At 37.7% G+C, this 16,773-nt stretch overlaps 1 protein-coding gene across 4 annotated transcripts in view; it reads right to left on the minus strand.

The window, feature by feature from the left end:
• The window catches only part of ATG7 (autophagy related 7), a 241,679-nt gene that overhangs the window by 127,232 nt on the left and 97,674 nt on the right, over positions 1–16,773 (minus strand). For all 4 annotated transcript variants that reach the window (XM_074198552.1, XM_074198553.1, XM_074198549.1 and 1 more), the window contains exon 18: positions 460–582. In XM_074198552.1, the coding sequence (XP_074054653.1) occupies positions 460–582 (123 nt within the window). The remainder of the gene's footprint in view (positions 1–459; positions 583–16,773) is intronic.

The following is a 16,773-nucleotide window of genomic DNA, read 5'->3' on the forward strand; positions in this document are numbered from 1 at the left end:
AATCAATGTCCATTCATTTGGAAAAGCTTTTAGAATTCTTTTAGAATGAATCTGTCTCTCAAATAAAAATCCAGTTTCTGCTTTATTAGCACGATCAGGTCCAATGTCTCCATCGTGAAACTGATTCACAGATCAAGATCATACCTGACCTGGCTGGAGATTACTTCTACAGCCACTGGCACATCTCCATGAAGGTACAAAAATACCTTCTGAGGGGATAATTACTAGGAATTACCCATGGTGTTAGAACAAGATATTTAGTGAGTAACACTTGAAGCAAACAAGCTTCCAATGATGTCAGAAGTTTCTGATAGCGAGCTGATGACCACAGACTTCAGCAATAGCATTTGCTTTAACCCAATATGATGACCTTCTCCCTTTTCTGCATAGTTGAATGTTACCGCAAATAAACTTCAAAAACAATGATCCTTAACATAAGAAGCTTTGTTTTCTTCTTACCTCAGCAGCTTGAGTCTCTTGATGCAACAAAGTAAGTCCAGTCAAGTCTTCTAAAAAGGAATGTGAAGAATTAAACACTTTTGCCAGGAAATTAAATCCTTCTTTCTCATACTGATCAAGGACCTGTAAAACATTTATTTTAGAAAAAAAAGGTTTATAAAACATATTATGAACTTAGTCTCTGACAAACACCTGCCCAAAATGCTGTAGTTGTAAGAAATAAGGCAAAACTAGAATTGAATCTGATAAAGAGAATGTGGCAGGGACAATTGGTGGTGCAGTGGCTAGAGCACTGGCCCTGGATTCAGGAGGACCTGAGTTCAAATTTGATCTCAAGACACTTAATACTTACTTAGCTTTGTGACCTTGGGCAAGCCATTTAACCCCATAGCCTTGCAACCCTCCCTCCCCCCACAAAAAATAATATAGCACACTCTGGGGTTTTTTGAAGAGAAAAAAAATTAATTTGGAGAGAATGGCTATTTCCCATTTCTATTTCATAATAAAAGATTTCCTACCATGCCTGCCAGTTGTGTTAAGTGCAAACACCTCTTCCCTGAATGGTTTCACAAAAATCCACCAGGACCATCCCCTACTTCTTTATCCTCATATCAATAAGTACCGTAGTCAATCAGATCCACAAGTGTTTATTAAAGCACCTACTAAGAGCCTGACATTCTGCTAAGCACTAGGAACATAAAGAAAAGCAAAAACATGACTTGTCTCTAAGGATCTTGTATATAAAAGGTATTTAATAAATAGTTGATGAATGAAAAAATCAAAGTTTCAAATACTTCTGATGTAAACCTAAGCTTTTACTTACATCAAGTAGTGTACTAAATTCTAATTAAATCTCTTTTTCTTTTATGTTCTTTTAATGTTTCTTTTTTTATTTTTTGGCAGGGCAATCAGGGTTAAATGCCCAGAGTCACATTGCTAATAAGTGTCACGTTATCTGAGGCCAAATTTGAACTCGGGTCCTCCTGATTCAAGAACTGGTGCTTTATCTATATCATGTCACCAAGCTGCCATTTTTAATATCCTTTTAAGAAATAAAGTACAACTTAAATAATTGGAAGAATATTTGATCCTCATAGCTGTTCTGTAACAATAGAATTTTCAAAAGAAAGATAATACTACTTAATTTGTGGATTTAATTTAACCACTAAATTATCAAGGAGATATGTTATATTATATAAGGATATTACATTATAGAATTAGATAAAGCAAAAAACTTCATTTGAAATAATAAAGATCTAGACCTTTAAAGGAAATTTTTAAAAAGGAGTGAAACGGGAATAGTACTTCCAAATTAAATTCAAATTCTGTTATTAAGCTACATTCAGCAAAAACTACTTGGTACTGATTAAAAAAAACAGATCAGTTACAGAAAAATCAAAAATAACTGAAATAACTGAACTCAGTTAATCTAGTATTTGATAAAAACAGACCATAAGTTATTTGGGGAAGATCTCCCTATTTGACAAGAATCGTTGGGAAAAATAGAAAGAAGATGGCAGAAATTAGGTTTACACCAAAATCTTTTACCATATACATCTCAATAAGCTTAAATATTATGTGACCTTATGCCAAAAAAAAAAAGTTAAAAAGGAAAAGCACCATAAAGAAAGCCTTCAGAAGAATGGCTTACAGCAGAGCTTTACCCCTGAAAGAGGAATTTACCTGAAGCTCCAGAAGCAGAGGGATGCCCAGCAGTGACTGACCCAATGTATCTCCTATACTTGTTCCTCCTATTGACTCCACTGCTGATTTTGTAACATCTCCAACTATTGAATGCAAAATCTTTCCACCAATTCTATGAATACACCAAGGGTCTAAGATTTCAGCAGTCGAATACCGGATGTTTAAGTCTTAAGAAGTTGTCTGGGGCACTTAGAAATGAAGTAGCTTGAAAAAGTCAGCAAGAACTATAGCAAATCCATCACTCTACCTAGTCCTCTGAGTACTCCCTACAAAACTTACTAATTCACATACAAATGAAAATACAACAACAACAACCAATTTACTAGGCACCTGCTACATGCAAGGCACTGTTCTAAGAAGCCTAGAATACAAAGACAAAAAAAGAAAAAAGAAAAAGTCCTTACCCTCAAGACCTACTGGAAGGATACAAGATAGGTAAACACAAAGTATATGGAGAAATAATAAAGTAATTCTGAGAGGGTGAAAGCACTGGAACTGAGAAGCAAACAGAAAGGCCATAGGTGGTTAAATTCTTAAAGGAATTAGGGAATAAGTGGGCTTTTCAGGAATTTAGAAATGAGTTGACTTCTCAGGTAGCTTGGGGTTAGGTTGAGAATCTGAAGCCTAGAAAATATAGTCGGGTCTGAATTTCGGAGGAAGGTACAGATTTGACTAATCTCCATTTGTACCTATATCACAACGCCCCCAGAAAAAAGTCTTGGAAAAGAATGTTCTTCCAGACCAATTGAAGAATTTCTTGAGCACCTTTTCTATATAGATCAGAAACTAACCTTTTGAAGGAAGAAATTTTTAGAAAAGTTTTCACTAATCAAATTGTATATTACTCAAGGTCCTCTGTCTCTTCTTTTTCCCTTTTAGTCTTCTAAATGCTGACTTAGCTGAATTAGCCACAGTGAATCAGTTCGAGAAATAAGGTAATGGCTGAAAAAACAAGGGGTATATAAGAAGAGTTCTCAGTGAGGAATCATTTTCCTAGACTCTGTAAAAATAAATACAAAAATAAGTTCTTTTTTTTCTAGCTGACCAACACCATAACGTTAGGAATAAGGAATCTTTAATCCTCAGTAAGCCACAAAGCCAAATCTTTCTCTGCCTAGCACAATAAGCCTCTGCATACCAAAGCTTCCAGTTATTAGTGAGAAAGGAGAAGTGGGAGAAAAAATTTTTTAAAATGGAGCAATTCCAGAGGTGAGGCTTTTGACTGAACTTTTGACTTTTCAATGCAGTGCTAGAAAGAAACTCTCAGTAATAGAAATCAGATGCAGGAAAAGCAAAAATGACAAAAAAAGGAAGTCTATGATTTATCCATAATCAGGACATAGAGAAAGTCAAGTGCCGAAACACCAACAATACTAGCTAAGTCATGAGCCCCCTAAATATTTTATTTTGGAAAAAAAATAATCTGCATGAACTTTTCATTATGCATTTTCTAGTATTCTCTTTATAAGCTGAGGTTAATCTAATTAACAAAATGTAAGCAGCTTATAAATGTCCAAATTATTTCTTTCACAATAATGTAACATTCCTAAATAGAAGAAAGGAAACAAAAGTCATCTAAAAAATCCTTTCTCCAAACAAATGGAATATGTTCAGGTAAAATTTGATGAACTTTTCTGAAGGTATACTTCATATAAAAAGAGTGCTTCATTTCAGACAACAGAAATAATTCTGAAAAATATGCCCCAAATCAATTTTAATGAATCAAATTTTACATTCATTTAGAAAAGTTAGCTTCCTATTTAAGAATATCCTTTCAAGGGCTCCCTTGAATAATAACATAAATAATTGTTCCCTTTTATAACATAAACAATTATTCTAAAGCTTTATTCACTTTGTAAGGTTGGCTTTTCTTTACACAGGGTACAGCTGTATACATATCTTGGATAATGGTACATCTTCTTCAAAAGGTATCCTCTTCAAACCTTATGTCTTTAACCTACCAGGTGTTCACTATTTGTTGACCTGAATTTGTCATGCCTCCCTTTCTCAAGAACCTTCAGTGATTTCCTAATGACTACTAGATTAAGTCTATTTTTCTCAAGCTTACATTCACTATCCTCCATTAACAGGTTGCCTGTCTCACCATAGTCTTTAAAATCTCAGTATTGGGGCAACTAGGTGGCGTAGTGGATAAAAGCACTGGCCCTGGAGTCAGGAGTACCTGGGTTCAAATCCGATCTCAGACACTTAATAATTACCTAGCTGTGTGGCCTTGGGCAAGCCACTTAACCCCATTTGCCTTGCAAAAACCTAAAAAAAAAAATCTCAGTACTGGAGTCAAACTCATTTCTTTAGCATTTTAAAATCTTTAATGCTAAATTTTTTAGCATTTGCCAGTCCTAAGATCATTTTTATCTTATTCCTCCATCTAAAATGGGATCCCTGTCTCTCACTTCTCAATTCAAATCATACACTTTTTTCAAAGGTCAACTGAAGTATCAATGTGGCAATATTAGAAAAGAACAGAAATCTGGAAAGTGGGGTTTCTGGGATTTGGTTTGGCCACTAGGGTAACTAAAATAACTAAATAACTAAAATAAACATTTGTATTAAAATGCTAGCCCAAATTCTGAATAAACTATTCTAGAGAAGTAGCATTTCATTTTCTTTACATTTGCATAAATCTATAGTTACAATTAGTTTCACATAAATTAAATTTTATCCTCACAATAACATCTTCAGGAATTGACTCCTACTGAGTCAGTATTTCCCCATTTCAATGATTCTGAACCCCCAGTTGCCATTCTTCAAACCCCATTCATCAGGGTCTGTGCCCCTACTCCTTGCTCCCAATTCTCAGAAGAAAGGGTTTGAGTTTTACTTCTTTAGAAGTTCTCTTAATTTATATCTAACACCCAATCAAAATTTAAGTCATTCCTATTCACCAACCTCCAGGACATTCCACTTCTTTCCTCCATAAATTTAGTGCCTAACTTATAGTCCTGCTATCCTCCTCCCATGCCTATCCTTATTTTAGGGGACTTCAAACATCTTAACCTCCCATTTCCTCACCTTACTCCTTTCCCTCCTTACCCATGATCTTGCCATCACCTACTAATACGCCACTTCAGCATTCATGAACTCTTGATATTACCTTCTTTGATCCCAGTCTTTTGTCAGTCTACCTCTCCCTCTCCCTTGCACTGTGACCTCCAATTCCTCTGTTCCCCCAGCTTTTTCTCAGTCATCATCCTTATACAGACTACACTTTTCTCCCTTCTTCAACTTGACTCCCTGATGAGTCAGTTCAATGCTACATTGTCCCTTGCTCCCTTATCCTAATAACAACTTTGTCCTGCCAAGCTTTGATCTTTAACATGAACTGCTTTTGTTCTTATTTTCATGGTCCCGATTTAAGTTGAAGAAATCACAAAACTGTGTAGAATGGATCCATAACAAATTTACATTATATAACCTTAACTAGGCCCTCACTGCAGCAAGGCAACCCTTCTTCACCTCCTTAATTGAATCACTATTCCACTCACTACATCAGTTTTCCAAACTTTTTCATGCTCTTCTCAAACCTCCCCAATCCTTCAATTCTTTCACCTGAGAACCTTACATACTTCCACTGAAAAAAAATTGAAGTCATTTGATTAGAGTTCCTACTTGTTACCTTTGCTTTATCTGATGCCTTCTAGCATTAACTCCACCTTCACTTTTGTCTCAAAAGAAATGATGGCCCTTCTTCTGGCCAAAGTCAACCCCTCTTCACATACAACTAATCTCAATACATCCCATTATCTCCAATAAATTTTCTCCACTATCATCCCATTCTCTCACTTCAATCTTTCCCAGTCTACTGCCTACTCCTTACTGCCTATAGACAAGGTTCACCCTCCCATAATTTCAAAAAGCCCTCAATGGATCCATCTACCCCCCCCCCAGCTATCGTTCAACACCTCTCTTCCTTTTGTGAGTCAGCTTCTTAAAAAGATCACCTTCAATCTATTCCTTCACTTCCTTTCCTCTCTCTTCAGTGGGCTTCCAATTTCATCATTCAACTGAAACTATTCTCTCTAAAGTTACTAATGATCTTTTCGTTGCCAAATCCGTGGCCTTTTCTCAATCCTCATTCTTCATTTTTCGGGACCTCTCTGTAATCTTTGACCAGTCAATCACCTACTCCTTGATCAAGGAGAAATAAAGTAGAGGCCTTGATTGTAGATGACCTTTTCAAGGAATACAGCCACAGAAAAGAGGAGAAATAGAGGACAAGAGCTAGCAAGGACAGACATCAAATAAGGGTTTTCTGAAGTGGAAAAGATATGGACATATATAGAGGCAGTAGGAAGCCACAATTAGGCAGGGGGTAACTGAAGATTAATAAAAGAATAGGAATGATAGAAGGGACAATCTGTAGAAAACAGTTTAGAAGGAGATCACCTAAGCATATGGATTGGGGTTTGCCTGGTAAGAAGAAATGCCACCTCTTTGTGTGAAACAGAAGTGAAGGAGGAGGTAGTTGCAGAAAGCATCTGAGTGATGTGAGATGAGGAAAGGAAGAGAATTTTCAGAAAACAGCTTCCATTTTTTCAGGGAAATATAAGATAAGATTCTCAGCTGAAAGAACTGAGGCAAGAGGAGCTCTAGGAGACTTGATAAGGGATAAAAAAACTTTGGGGAAACTGTTGTCATGAGTGGGATATTGAATTGATTAGGGAGGCATAAGAAAACTGCCCTTCTGCGGTAAGGGCCCAATTAAGATTACATAACACAGACAAGTTTTAAGATCACAGGAACTAGAGAGGGCCTTAGAGGCAATACAATATGAGCCCCTCATTTTACAGTTAAGGTACAGAGAAGTTGTGACTAGAAAAGGATTAAAAACAACAACAAAAGTGACTATAACAAAAGGAATCAACAGGAAAAAACAAAGGCTGATGAAAGAGTATAAATATTAAGACTGAGAATTATAAACTAAATACTGGAAGACTGGAGAAGTGATGGTGTGAAAGAGAAAATATGGAATCCCTTCCCTCTCCTCACCCCACCATCCCCAATAACCATGTTGTCCCAATGCTGAAAAGATGATATTATTCTTCCCTGCCCTCCTTCAGAAAGCAAGGGCTCCTTTCTGTTAGTTTTCTTCTGTTTAAATGGGTTAGACTCTGGTACCATTCCCCAGTAAATTTAGTTGCTCAAGGGAAGAGGGCAAATGCTCCATTTCCCAGTGTCTTATATAATCAAGAGTTCATCTTATTTTTAAATTTCAACCAGATGTCCAATAGTTTTTGGTTCTGGTTCTCTGGAATGCATGGTATATGTAAGTTATGTAAAGTAGAGATAAAGAATAAAGTAGAGAAACAAAGTATCACATGATTCATACAGTTATCATCCTAATCAAGACTGTTGTTATTAATATACTTGTTGGAACCACAATATAGAATTCAGAAGATCACTCTCTTTAAAGAGGAAGGCCAGATTATGGTTCATGATATGCAACAGTAAAAACTATAGTGTTTTTCAGGATAATTATTGGCATGTTGCAGTATAAAACAGATAAATCTTTTGTTCTTTGCCCAGGGCCATACAACAGAAAGTGCACATTACTTTGAGACTTCCAAACACAAAACAAGGCACAAGTATCTTTTACAGGATGTAATGAAGCCTTCACATCACAACTTCCAAAAATTTTAAATTCAAGATAATATTTCAATTTCGTACAAGAGACTTAACTTTCTACTATTTTAATTTACACAGTTGCAAATACTTATAATAACAAGCATCTATAAACAATCCTAAATTCCCATGCTTTCTCATACTAACAGCAGAACTCTACAAAAAAGTAGGATAATTACAACCAGCCAGACTGGCCCATTCTAAGTTGCACGTGTACAAAGAATAGGTGAAAGAAAGCTCCTCAAACAGCAGTTGAATGGTGAGTCAAAGCAATTATAAAGAGCCTGGGCAGTTGAATTGTTACCATTTTCAAGATATAATTAAGGAGAATTGCACATGGGTAAGAAAATAAAAGGCTGGAAAGAAGCATATTATCAAGACTGGGGTAGCATGGGAGTCAGGGTGGTTCATTTTGAACAAGCTATTAGAACTTAAGATCTGGAAAGACCCTTAGAGATCATCCAGTCCAATTTACCAGTGAGGAAATTGAGGGCCAGAGAGGCTGAGTGACTTGTCCAGTTACCCAGGTAGTAAATGACAGAGCCAAGATAGGAACCCAGTATTCTTTCCATTGCCCTATGTTGCCAAGGAGGCAAAGCAGCCAAAGCAGGAATAAGAAGCTCAATAAGCAGCAGCTATGGTCACGAAACCAAAGAGAGGTCTTAAAATAAAAGTGTTACTTTTCATAAACAAGCCAAACACTGGGGCATCTTTGAAAAACAGAGACAATGTAAAAGACTTATAATATTAAGGTCCTAAGTTACCAAACACATTGTTTGTAAAAGCATTCTTTTGAATTTACTGTTTTCCCTTCCAAATAGTTCATATAAATAACAGCTTCAATAAGCAAATTTTAACTAAGTCCTTTCCCCACCCTCATTTCTGTGATATTAATTTTAGAAAGAAGTCCTTCTTGTCTTTAAGGAAAAGGCAACCTAATTGGGGACACAAGACTCACACACTTGAAACAATTAGAAAACAATGACTGTATATAGTAAAATGCTCAATTGAATATAATCACAAGCCTAGACTTCCGCATGGAGCATCAAGCAATCAAACAAACAATGAGTATTTATTAAATACTTGCTATGAGCCAGGCCCTGGGTATCCAAAGGAAAATGTGTTTTCAATTAACACCCAGCCAGTCAGTCAGTCACAGAATCTTCAAGCTGGCAGAGAATTCAGAGGTCAGCTAGCCCTCCACATAACTAAACAAGAATCTCCTCTAGAATTACTGCAGACAAATGGTCATCTAGGCTCCACTGATGAGAAACCCTCAAGACCCCAAGGCAGTGTACCCCTTTGGGACACTTCTAATAGTTTAGAAGTTTCTCCTTCTATCAAGAACAAGGTCTCAATTCCTAGTTCAGAGCAAGTGGGATTTCATTCACACATAATGGCCCTTTAAATATCTGAAGAGAGCTAATTCACACCTCCTAAGTCTTATTCTCAGTTAAACAATTCTAGTTATTTCATCTGTTCTTATCTGGCATAGTTTCTAGGCCACTCACATCCTGACATAATTTCACAATATAACCTAGGATGCTAACGACCTTTCTTAAAAAACAGCACCCCGGGGCAGCTAGGTGGTGCAATGGATGGGGCATCAACCCTGGAGCCAGGAGGACCTGAGTTCAAATCTGACCTCAGACACTTAATAACTGCCTAGCTGTGAGACCTTGGGCAAGTTACTTAACCCCATTGTTTTAAATAAATAAAAATTAAATTAAATACAGCACCCCAAGCAATTTATGACCAAAGAAGTCATAGAGAACACTATAAAAGACAAAATGGACAATTCCAATTACATTAAATTGAAAAGTTTTTCCACAAATAAAACCAATGCAGCCAAGATCAAAAGAAATGGAATTAAGCTGGGAAACAATTTTTACAACTAGTGTTTCTGACAGAGGACTCATTTCTAAAATATAGAGAGAACTGAGTCAAATTTAAAAGAATACAAGTCACTCCCAATTGAAAAATGGTCAAAGCATATGAAAAGGCAAAAGAATTGGAAATTGAGGGGATGTCCATAAGTTGGGGGATGGCTGAATAAATTGTGGTATATGAATGAGATGGAGTACTATTGTTCTTTAAGAAATCATGAGGGATGGGATTCAGAAAAGCCTGGAAAGACTTGCATAAATTGATGCTGAGTGAAGTGAGCAGAACCAGAAGAATGTTATATATACTAACAGCAACAAGGGATGATGATCAACTCTGATGGACTTGTTCATTTCTGCAATAATCAATACAATACTACAATTCTGCAATAATCAATATGATACTACAATAATCAAAGACAATACTAAAAGACTTAGGATGGAGAATACCATCCATATTCAGAGAAGGAATTGTAGAATTTACATGAAGAACAAAGTTTACTATCTTCAATTTTTAAAAAATTGTCTTATGAATTATGTGTTTTTCTAACTTTTTCCCTCTTCCATCTAGAAGTGAGACTTCTTGTACAACATGAATAATATGAATCTATGTTTAGCATGATTATAGATGTAAAGCCTATATTACACTGCTTTCTGTCAGGGGAGGGGGGAGGAAAGGGAGGGAGAAAAATATAAAAAAAATGATGGTTGAAAACTATCATTACATGTAGTGGGAAAAATAAAGGAAAACAATAAAAGAAAATAAAACACAGCACCCCAAACTGAACACAATTTATACTCTAGCCTAAGATCTGACAAGAGCAGAGAACATCTGGAACATCACTTCCCCTCTACTGGGTATCATGCTTCTGTCAGTGCAACCCAAAGTCATGTCATAAAGTTGTTCTATCAGAAATCTATTTAAAATCTTTAAAAAACCTCCAATTCTTTCTCATTTGAAATTTGTGATAATTTTTTTTACCCAAATGTAAGACTTTTCAATCATCTCCATTCATTATTCCCACAAAAAAATAAAATTGCCTTCCTTCCTTGTGCCAGCCTCTTATTGGTAGAGGAAGAATAGGGCATTATGAATTACAGTTTTTATACTCACTAGTATATGCTAAATCTTATCTAGAATACTAGATGTCCTCTAGATGTAAGCAATTCATCCTAATATCAATGAACTAATATACCACAGGAGGAATACTGACAGTTTCCTATACATTAAACCAGAAAAGATGTATGCCCTCGATGTAAAAATAATAGTATTTAACTAAATGATATCTAAGGTTCCTCCTAGAATTAAAATTGGATGAAATTATGAAAACAACCAGGTAGAAGCCTCAAGATCTAGAGACAGAGTCTCACAGAGTGGCTCTGGACAAGTCTTAAAGGCTCTGATAATGATAATAATAATAATAATTATTATTATAATTATAATGATAACTCTGATTCTCACAATCAACCTGGGAGGTAGGTGCTATTATTATTTTTATCTTATGAGAAAACTGAAGCAGACAGAGGTTAAGTGATTGTCCAAAGGTTCCAGAGCTTCTAAATCTGATCTCTGGCTTAGGCTGGATTTGAACTCGGGCCTTCCTGAGTCCACTACATCACCATAGCATGCAGTTTAATCTCCTTCTGGGAAATGTGGCATATGTGCTGTTGGCTATAAATGTGAGCAGAAGGTGAGAAATAACTCTGAGTTTCCTTCTCAATTTTAGTCTGACTCTCAACAACCATCCCCCTCATCTCTCTTCCTTCTCTCCATCCCCCAATTCCCTATTTTATCCACTCCAGGGATCCAGGCTACAGCTGTTTCACTGAACTTTTATGTCCGATGTTGATAATGAGCCATTCAGGTCTGGTCTGATGACCACTTAACACACCCAAGAATCTCTGAAGTCACCCCTATACTATGATCACATCTCCAGATAACTTTCATGGATGTCATTTTCAAAATGGCAAGTTAGCTTCTTTTCAAAGTCTCCTAGAAAGAAACTTCAGAAACTGTATTTTAGCCCTTGTTCAAGTTGGATTAGACCCTTGTCATCTGGGGTCCTCTGAGAGAGAGAAGCTGCTTTTGCTCAGAGGGCTTCCCATTCAATGGGAAACCACAGGAAGCTGGGGAGACAGCCTGCACATGTGGGCTTTACTGTGATCTGGGAACCAGCCAAAAAATGATGCCATTGCTCATTCCTGGGCTCTTGGAATGCAGTGGTCCCACTCTTTCTGGGCTGGTTTCTGAAAACCACCTGGACTACATTCTCTTCCAGAATGACTTCATGCATAGTGATTTCATTCACACTTCTATCTGCCCTAGAATGGGGTGGACAGGAGGCAAACTGTCCCTTCTCCTAAACCCACAGAATTCCCGGTTGCATTTTCATAACTCAGTAAATGCAAAACAGAAGCATTTGCATTTGTTTCACAGGCCATTGTCTTAGAACCTCAGCAGCTGTGAGCCCTGCCAACCCTCCACAGTCCCTTAGAGACAACACTTTTCTCAAGTTGAGGATCTACTAAAATGAAAACTGAACTATTCCAGATGTAAGTGGACAGGTATTAGTTCCTCGATGGGCATCAGAAGGGGCATGGTCTGGGAAGACATACAGGTAACTCCTCCTGTACCAGGTGCCTCTGACCTCCTGCCTCAACTCTGCTGACCTGGCTCATGCCCTGAGGTATCTTGAGTCTGTTCCCTTCACTCAACTAGCCCAGGCCCCTAATCCCCAGGGTGGCTGGACCCAGCTCCCCAGGAACTTTCACTTGCCAATTCTTAATTCTTAGCTGGAGGCACCATCTGGCCTCTGGTGGTTCTCTGCTGCCCTCTGCTGCCCCTAGGAAACCTCATCTGGCTGTAAACCTGCCTTTCAGGGTCCCTGTTCAAAAGCTTTCCCATTGATGAGAAGAAATCAAGATAATGTCAGAAAGTTAGTTCTCTTTGACAAGCCCAACCCCATCACTCAACAGGTCACACTGTGCAGTTCAACCAGTGGTGATGATTTCTTTGGGGATTCCTTTTTCTTAAGAATCTATAGCAAAGTCTCAATGGCAAAATATCTTTCAGAGAAAATGGAAGGAGCAACCTATCACATACCATCACATATGATAAAATGAAGGAGCGTTGGTAGCTTAATATTTCCTAATGATAACTTAAGAGCTAATCGCTGATTTTATACTCACAAAAATGAGTTCGGGCCTTTGGCTGCTAGGACCCCATGTATGGGGATCCAGGAAAAGAAGATAAAGACTGGCCTTTCTGGAAGGAATTTAGAATATCGATGGAGACAAAAACACATTGAAGTGTGGCTTTAAAGAAGGGGTTCTGGGGGCAGCTAGGTGGCGAAGTGGATAGAGCACCAGCCCTGGAGTCAGGACAACCTAAATGCAAATCCGTCCTGAGACAATTAATAATTGCCTAGCTGTGTGACCTTGGGCAAATCACTTAACCCTGATGCCTGCAAAAATAAAACAAAAACAACAAAAAAAGAAGGGGTTCTGAACTTGGGTGTCAGTGACCTTGTTTCATTCTTTTGTTTGGTTTTGTTGTTTACTAGTCTAATAACTATTTCAATATGTTTGATTTCTTTGTAATCTTCTGTATGCTGTTTTATGCATTTCGAAGTATCATTCTGGGAAATAGTCCCCAGACTTGTCAGTCAAGGGCTCCAAGACACTCAAAACATGAAAAAGTTTTCTTTAAAATAATGAGACTAGGGGCGGCTAGGTGGCGCAGTGGATAAAGCACCAGCCCTGGAGTCAGGAGTACCTGGGTTCAAATGTGACCTGAGACACTTAATAACTACCTAGATGTGTGGCCTTGGGCAAGCCACTTAACCCCATTTGCCTTGAAAAAAAAACCCTAAAAAATAAATTATAAAAAAAATTTAAAAAATAAAATAATGAGACTGGTTCTTTGACAAAGGTACTGGAACCAAAGAGGGCAGTGTCCAACCTCTTGGAAGAGATGGATGATCCCCAGCATAACCTCTTCAAAGAGCTTAGAATACAATATCTTTGTCAAAAAAACAACTTCATTCAAGTCTCATTACCACATGTTTATGACAATTGTATTTAAAGTTCTCAAACAATCATACAATACAGGACATAGCCCATCCATTCCAGTGACAAGATCACTTCACAAACCATTCATGGAGTTCCTCCTGTGGACCTGATTCCTATAACTCTCTGAGATCAACTCAAGTGGCTGATCTTGCCCCTTTAGGTGAGGGTGAGGAGCCTCTGAGGAGAGATGTGGATAATCTCAGAGCTGTACCAGTGTCCTGGGCTTCTAGGGGAGGGAGGTGGAAGAAGGGGCTAACAGGTGGGCATACAGACAAACTTGGCATACTTCACAGTTCTATCTAGGATCTGCCCTGTAGCTGGATCTTTGCTATGGGATGCATAGCATGGTCTCTGGAGGAGCTTACTAAAGAAGAAGGAAAATGCTAATCAGAGCAATGAAGTGATAGACAGTCCAACAGAAATGCACACCACAGGCTTGTGAAACTGTCCTATGAGTTTGTCCTAACTTTTGGCAATAAGCCTATAAGGACATCGAAACCAAAATGCATCATAAAGTTGCAAGACCCTATTTTAAACAACTCTTGGCCAAGCGCCAATTTGTAAGATTAATAAACTGTATTCTTAGGAAATGTTTGCCCACTATTGAGTTTTCTTGGAAAAATATTAAAAACATTATGCCCATTCCTACAAATGGCTGAAGGAAGCAACATCTAGTTCTAGAATACATTGCTAAGAATAGATCCCTGATGAGCTAAGCTCCAATTTCAAGATTCAGTGTCCTAGGAAAAGTCAACTGTGGCCATGTAAGGATATTTTGTACCATGAATCTATTTCATAATTTTAAAAATTCTTTTCTCCTTCTCACGTTAGCTTCATTCTTTTCTCTTCTTCTCTTTGTAGATATCTTTTTTTAGGTTTTTGCAAGGCAAATGGGGTTAAGTGGCTTGCCCAAGGCCACAAAGCTAGGTAATTATTAAGTGTCTGAGGCTGGATTTGAACTCAGGTACTCCTGACTCCAGGGCCGGTGCTCTATCCACTGCACCACATAGCCACTCCTATTCTATTTGTAGATATCTTTTTTTAGGTTTTTGCAAGGCAAATGGGGTTAAGTGGCTTGCCCAAGGCCACACAGCTAGGTAATTATTAAGTGTTTGAGACCGGATTTGAACCCAGGTACTCCTGACTCCAGGGCCGGTGCTTTATCCACTACGCCACCTAGCCGCCCCTCTCTTTGTAGATATTAAAGAGACTTTCAATACAAAGATGATTCCTGTGTAGTAAAAAAAGTATCAGTCAAGGAACCAAAGGATCTGAATTCAAGATCTCTTCCAGTCATTGCTTGGACAGGACAAAACACTTAAATCGTTCTGGGTATGTTTCCTCAGTTATAAAAAGTAAAACAAAATAAAATGGATGAACCAGAAGATCTACAAGCATGCTCCAAGTTCTAACATTCTAAGACTTCAATCCTAAGATGCTCAGAAGCAGGATACAAACTATGCTTTGATGATGAGAAGAAGATGTAGTTTTATATTCTTCTTATTATTGTATTAAGCATGATAGAAAACATATGCTTAACATATGCTTAAGAGTCACACAAGGTCTGACCATGAAATCCCTTGCCACCACAACTTATACATCTCAATGAATGATTCCATCATAAGAAGTCATACAGAAGACTGCTACTTGTCAAGGACCTTTGGGGATTCCTCTACTTGGGAATCTAAAGTAAAGTCTCAATGGCAAAATATCTTTCAGAGATGAAAGGAGTGACCCATCACATACCACCATCACATGTGATAAAGTAAAGGATCATTGGTTGCTTAATGCTTCCTAATTATAGTTTAAAAGAGCTAAGCTTGCTGATCTTATACTCCAAAAGCAAGTTCTCACCTTTGGTTTCTAGGAGATGGCTGCAGCTGAGTAAATCAATTTAACCAATAGAACTGTTGAAAATTTAGAGAGAGAATAGCTTCAAATGTGTATGCACAGATGAAGTATTTTGCTGGGGATGCAATACAGGTAGGAATCAGGAAATACCACAATCTCTGAGGAATCAAAATTGAAGGTGGCCCAAAGGCATTAATAGAGAGACTTGTGAGTCAAAGCAAGCTACCATATGTTGCCAATTCAAGCATAAGAATAACTGAAAATATCCAGAAAATGTACAATTGAAAAAGGAAGCTGGCTAATCATACAGCTAAAGCAAGAGATAAGCCCAAGAACTGTAGACAGGAAGATCTCTAACCCATTGGGTAAATGCTCTAGGGAAGATTTATAGGAAGGCATGGACAAGAACTGAATAGGATAGGATGATATGAAGGGTTTGTAATTTGCACCATGAGAGGAAACAGCCACGTGGATGACAGACTGTGGATTTACTGTAGGATATCCAAGGAGAAATCACTCAATATGAGTTACCTCTACACTCCAGCCAAGCTACACTTCATACAGGGCCTTCCACACCCCACCCATACCTGGAATACTCTTCCTTCTCCCCTCTGCCTCTTGGCATCCTTACTTCCTTTCAAGGTTCAGCTCAGAGGTCATTCTTGATTCCTATAGTTGTTTAGTGTCCACTCTCCACCCCTAAGGACTCTGAAGTTTTTTTTTTTTAATATATCCTGAACTTACTTATCCATGAATAAGTTATATCTCCCAGGAGAATGTAAGATTATTTTTTTTAATTTTTTTTATTTGTTTAAGCCAATGGGGTTAAGTGACTTGCCCAAGATCACACAGCTAGGCAATTATTAAATGTCTGAGGCCAGATTTGAACTCAGGTCCTCCTTTCTCCAGGACTGGTATTCTATCTACTGCACCACCTAGATGCCCCAAGAATGTAAAATTATTAAATGTAGAAATGTCTCCTTTATATCCATTTTTCTACCACCTGGCAAAAAAAAAAGTAATTAAAAAACATATTGACTGGCTAATCTACCAAAATAGAGACTGAGTTTAATATAGCAGCTAAGAAGGCAAGGCACTGGATATATATATATGGGACATGCATGTTATTTCCCTGAATCTCCCATATTCCATGAAAAATGAA

The sequence above is a fragment of the Macrotis lagotis genome, chromosome 8 (assembly GCF_037893015.1).
Source record: "Macrotis lagotis isolate mMagLag1 chromosome 8, bilby.v1.9.chrom.fasta, whole genome shotgun sequence".
Classification (NCBI taxonomy): Eukaryota; Metazoa; Chordata; class Mammalia; order Peramelemorphia; family Peramelidae; genus Macrotis; species Macrotis lagotis.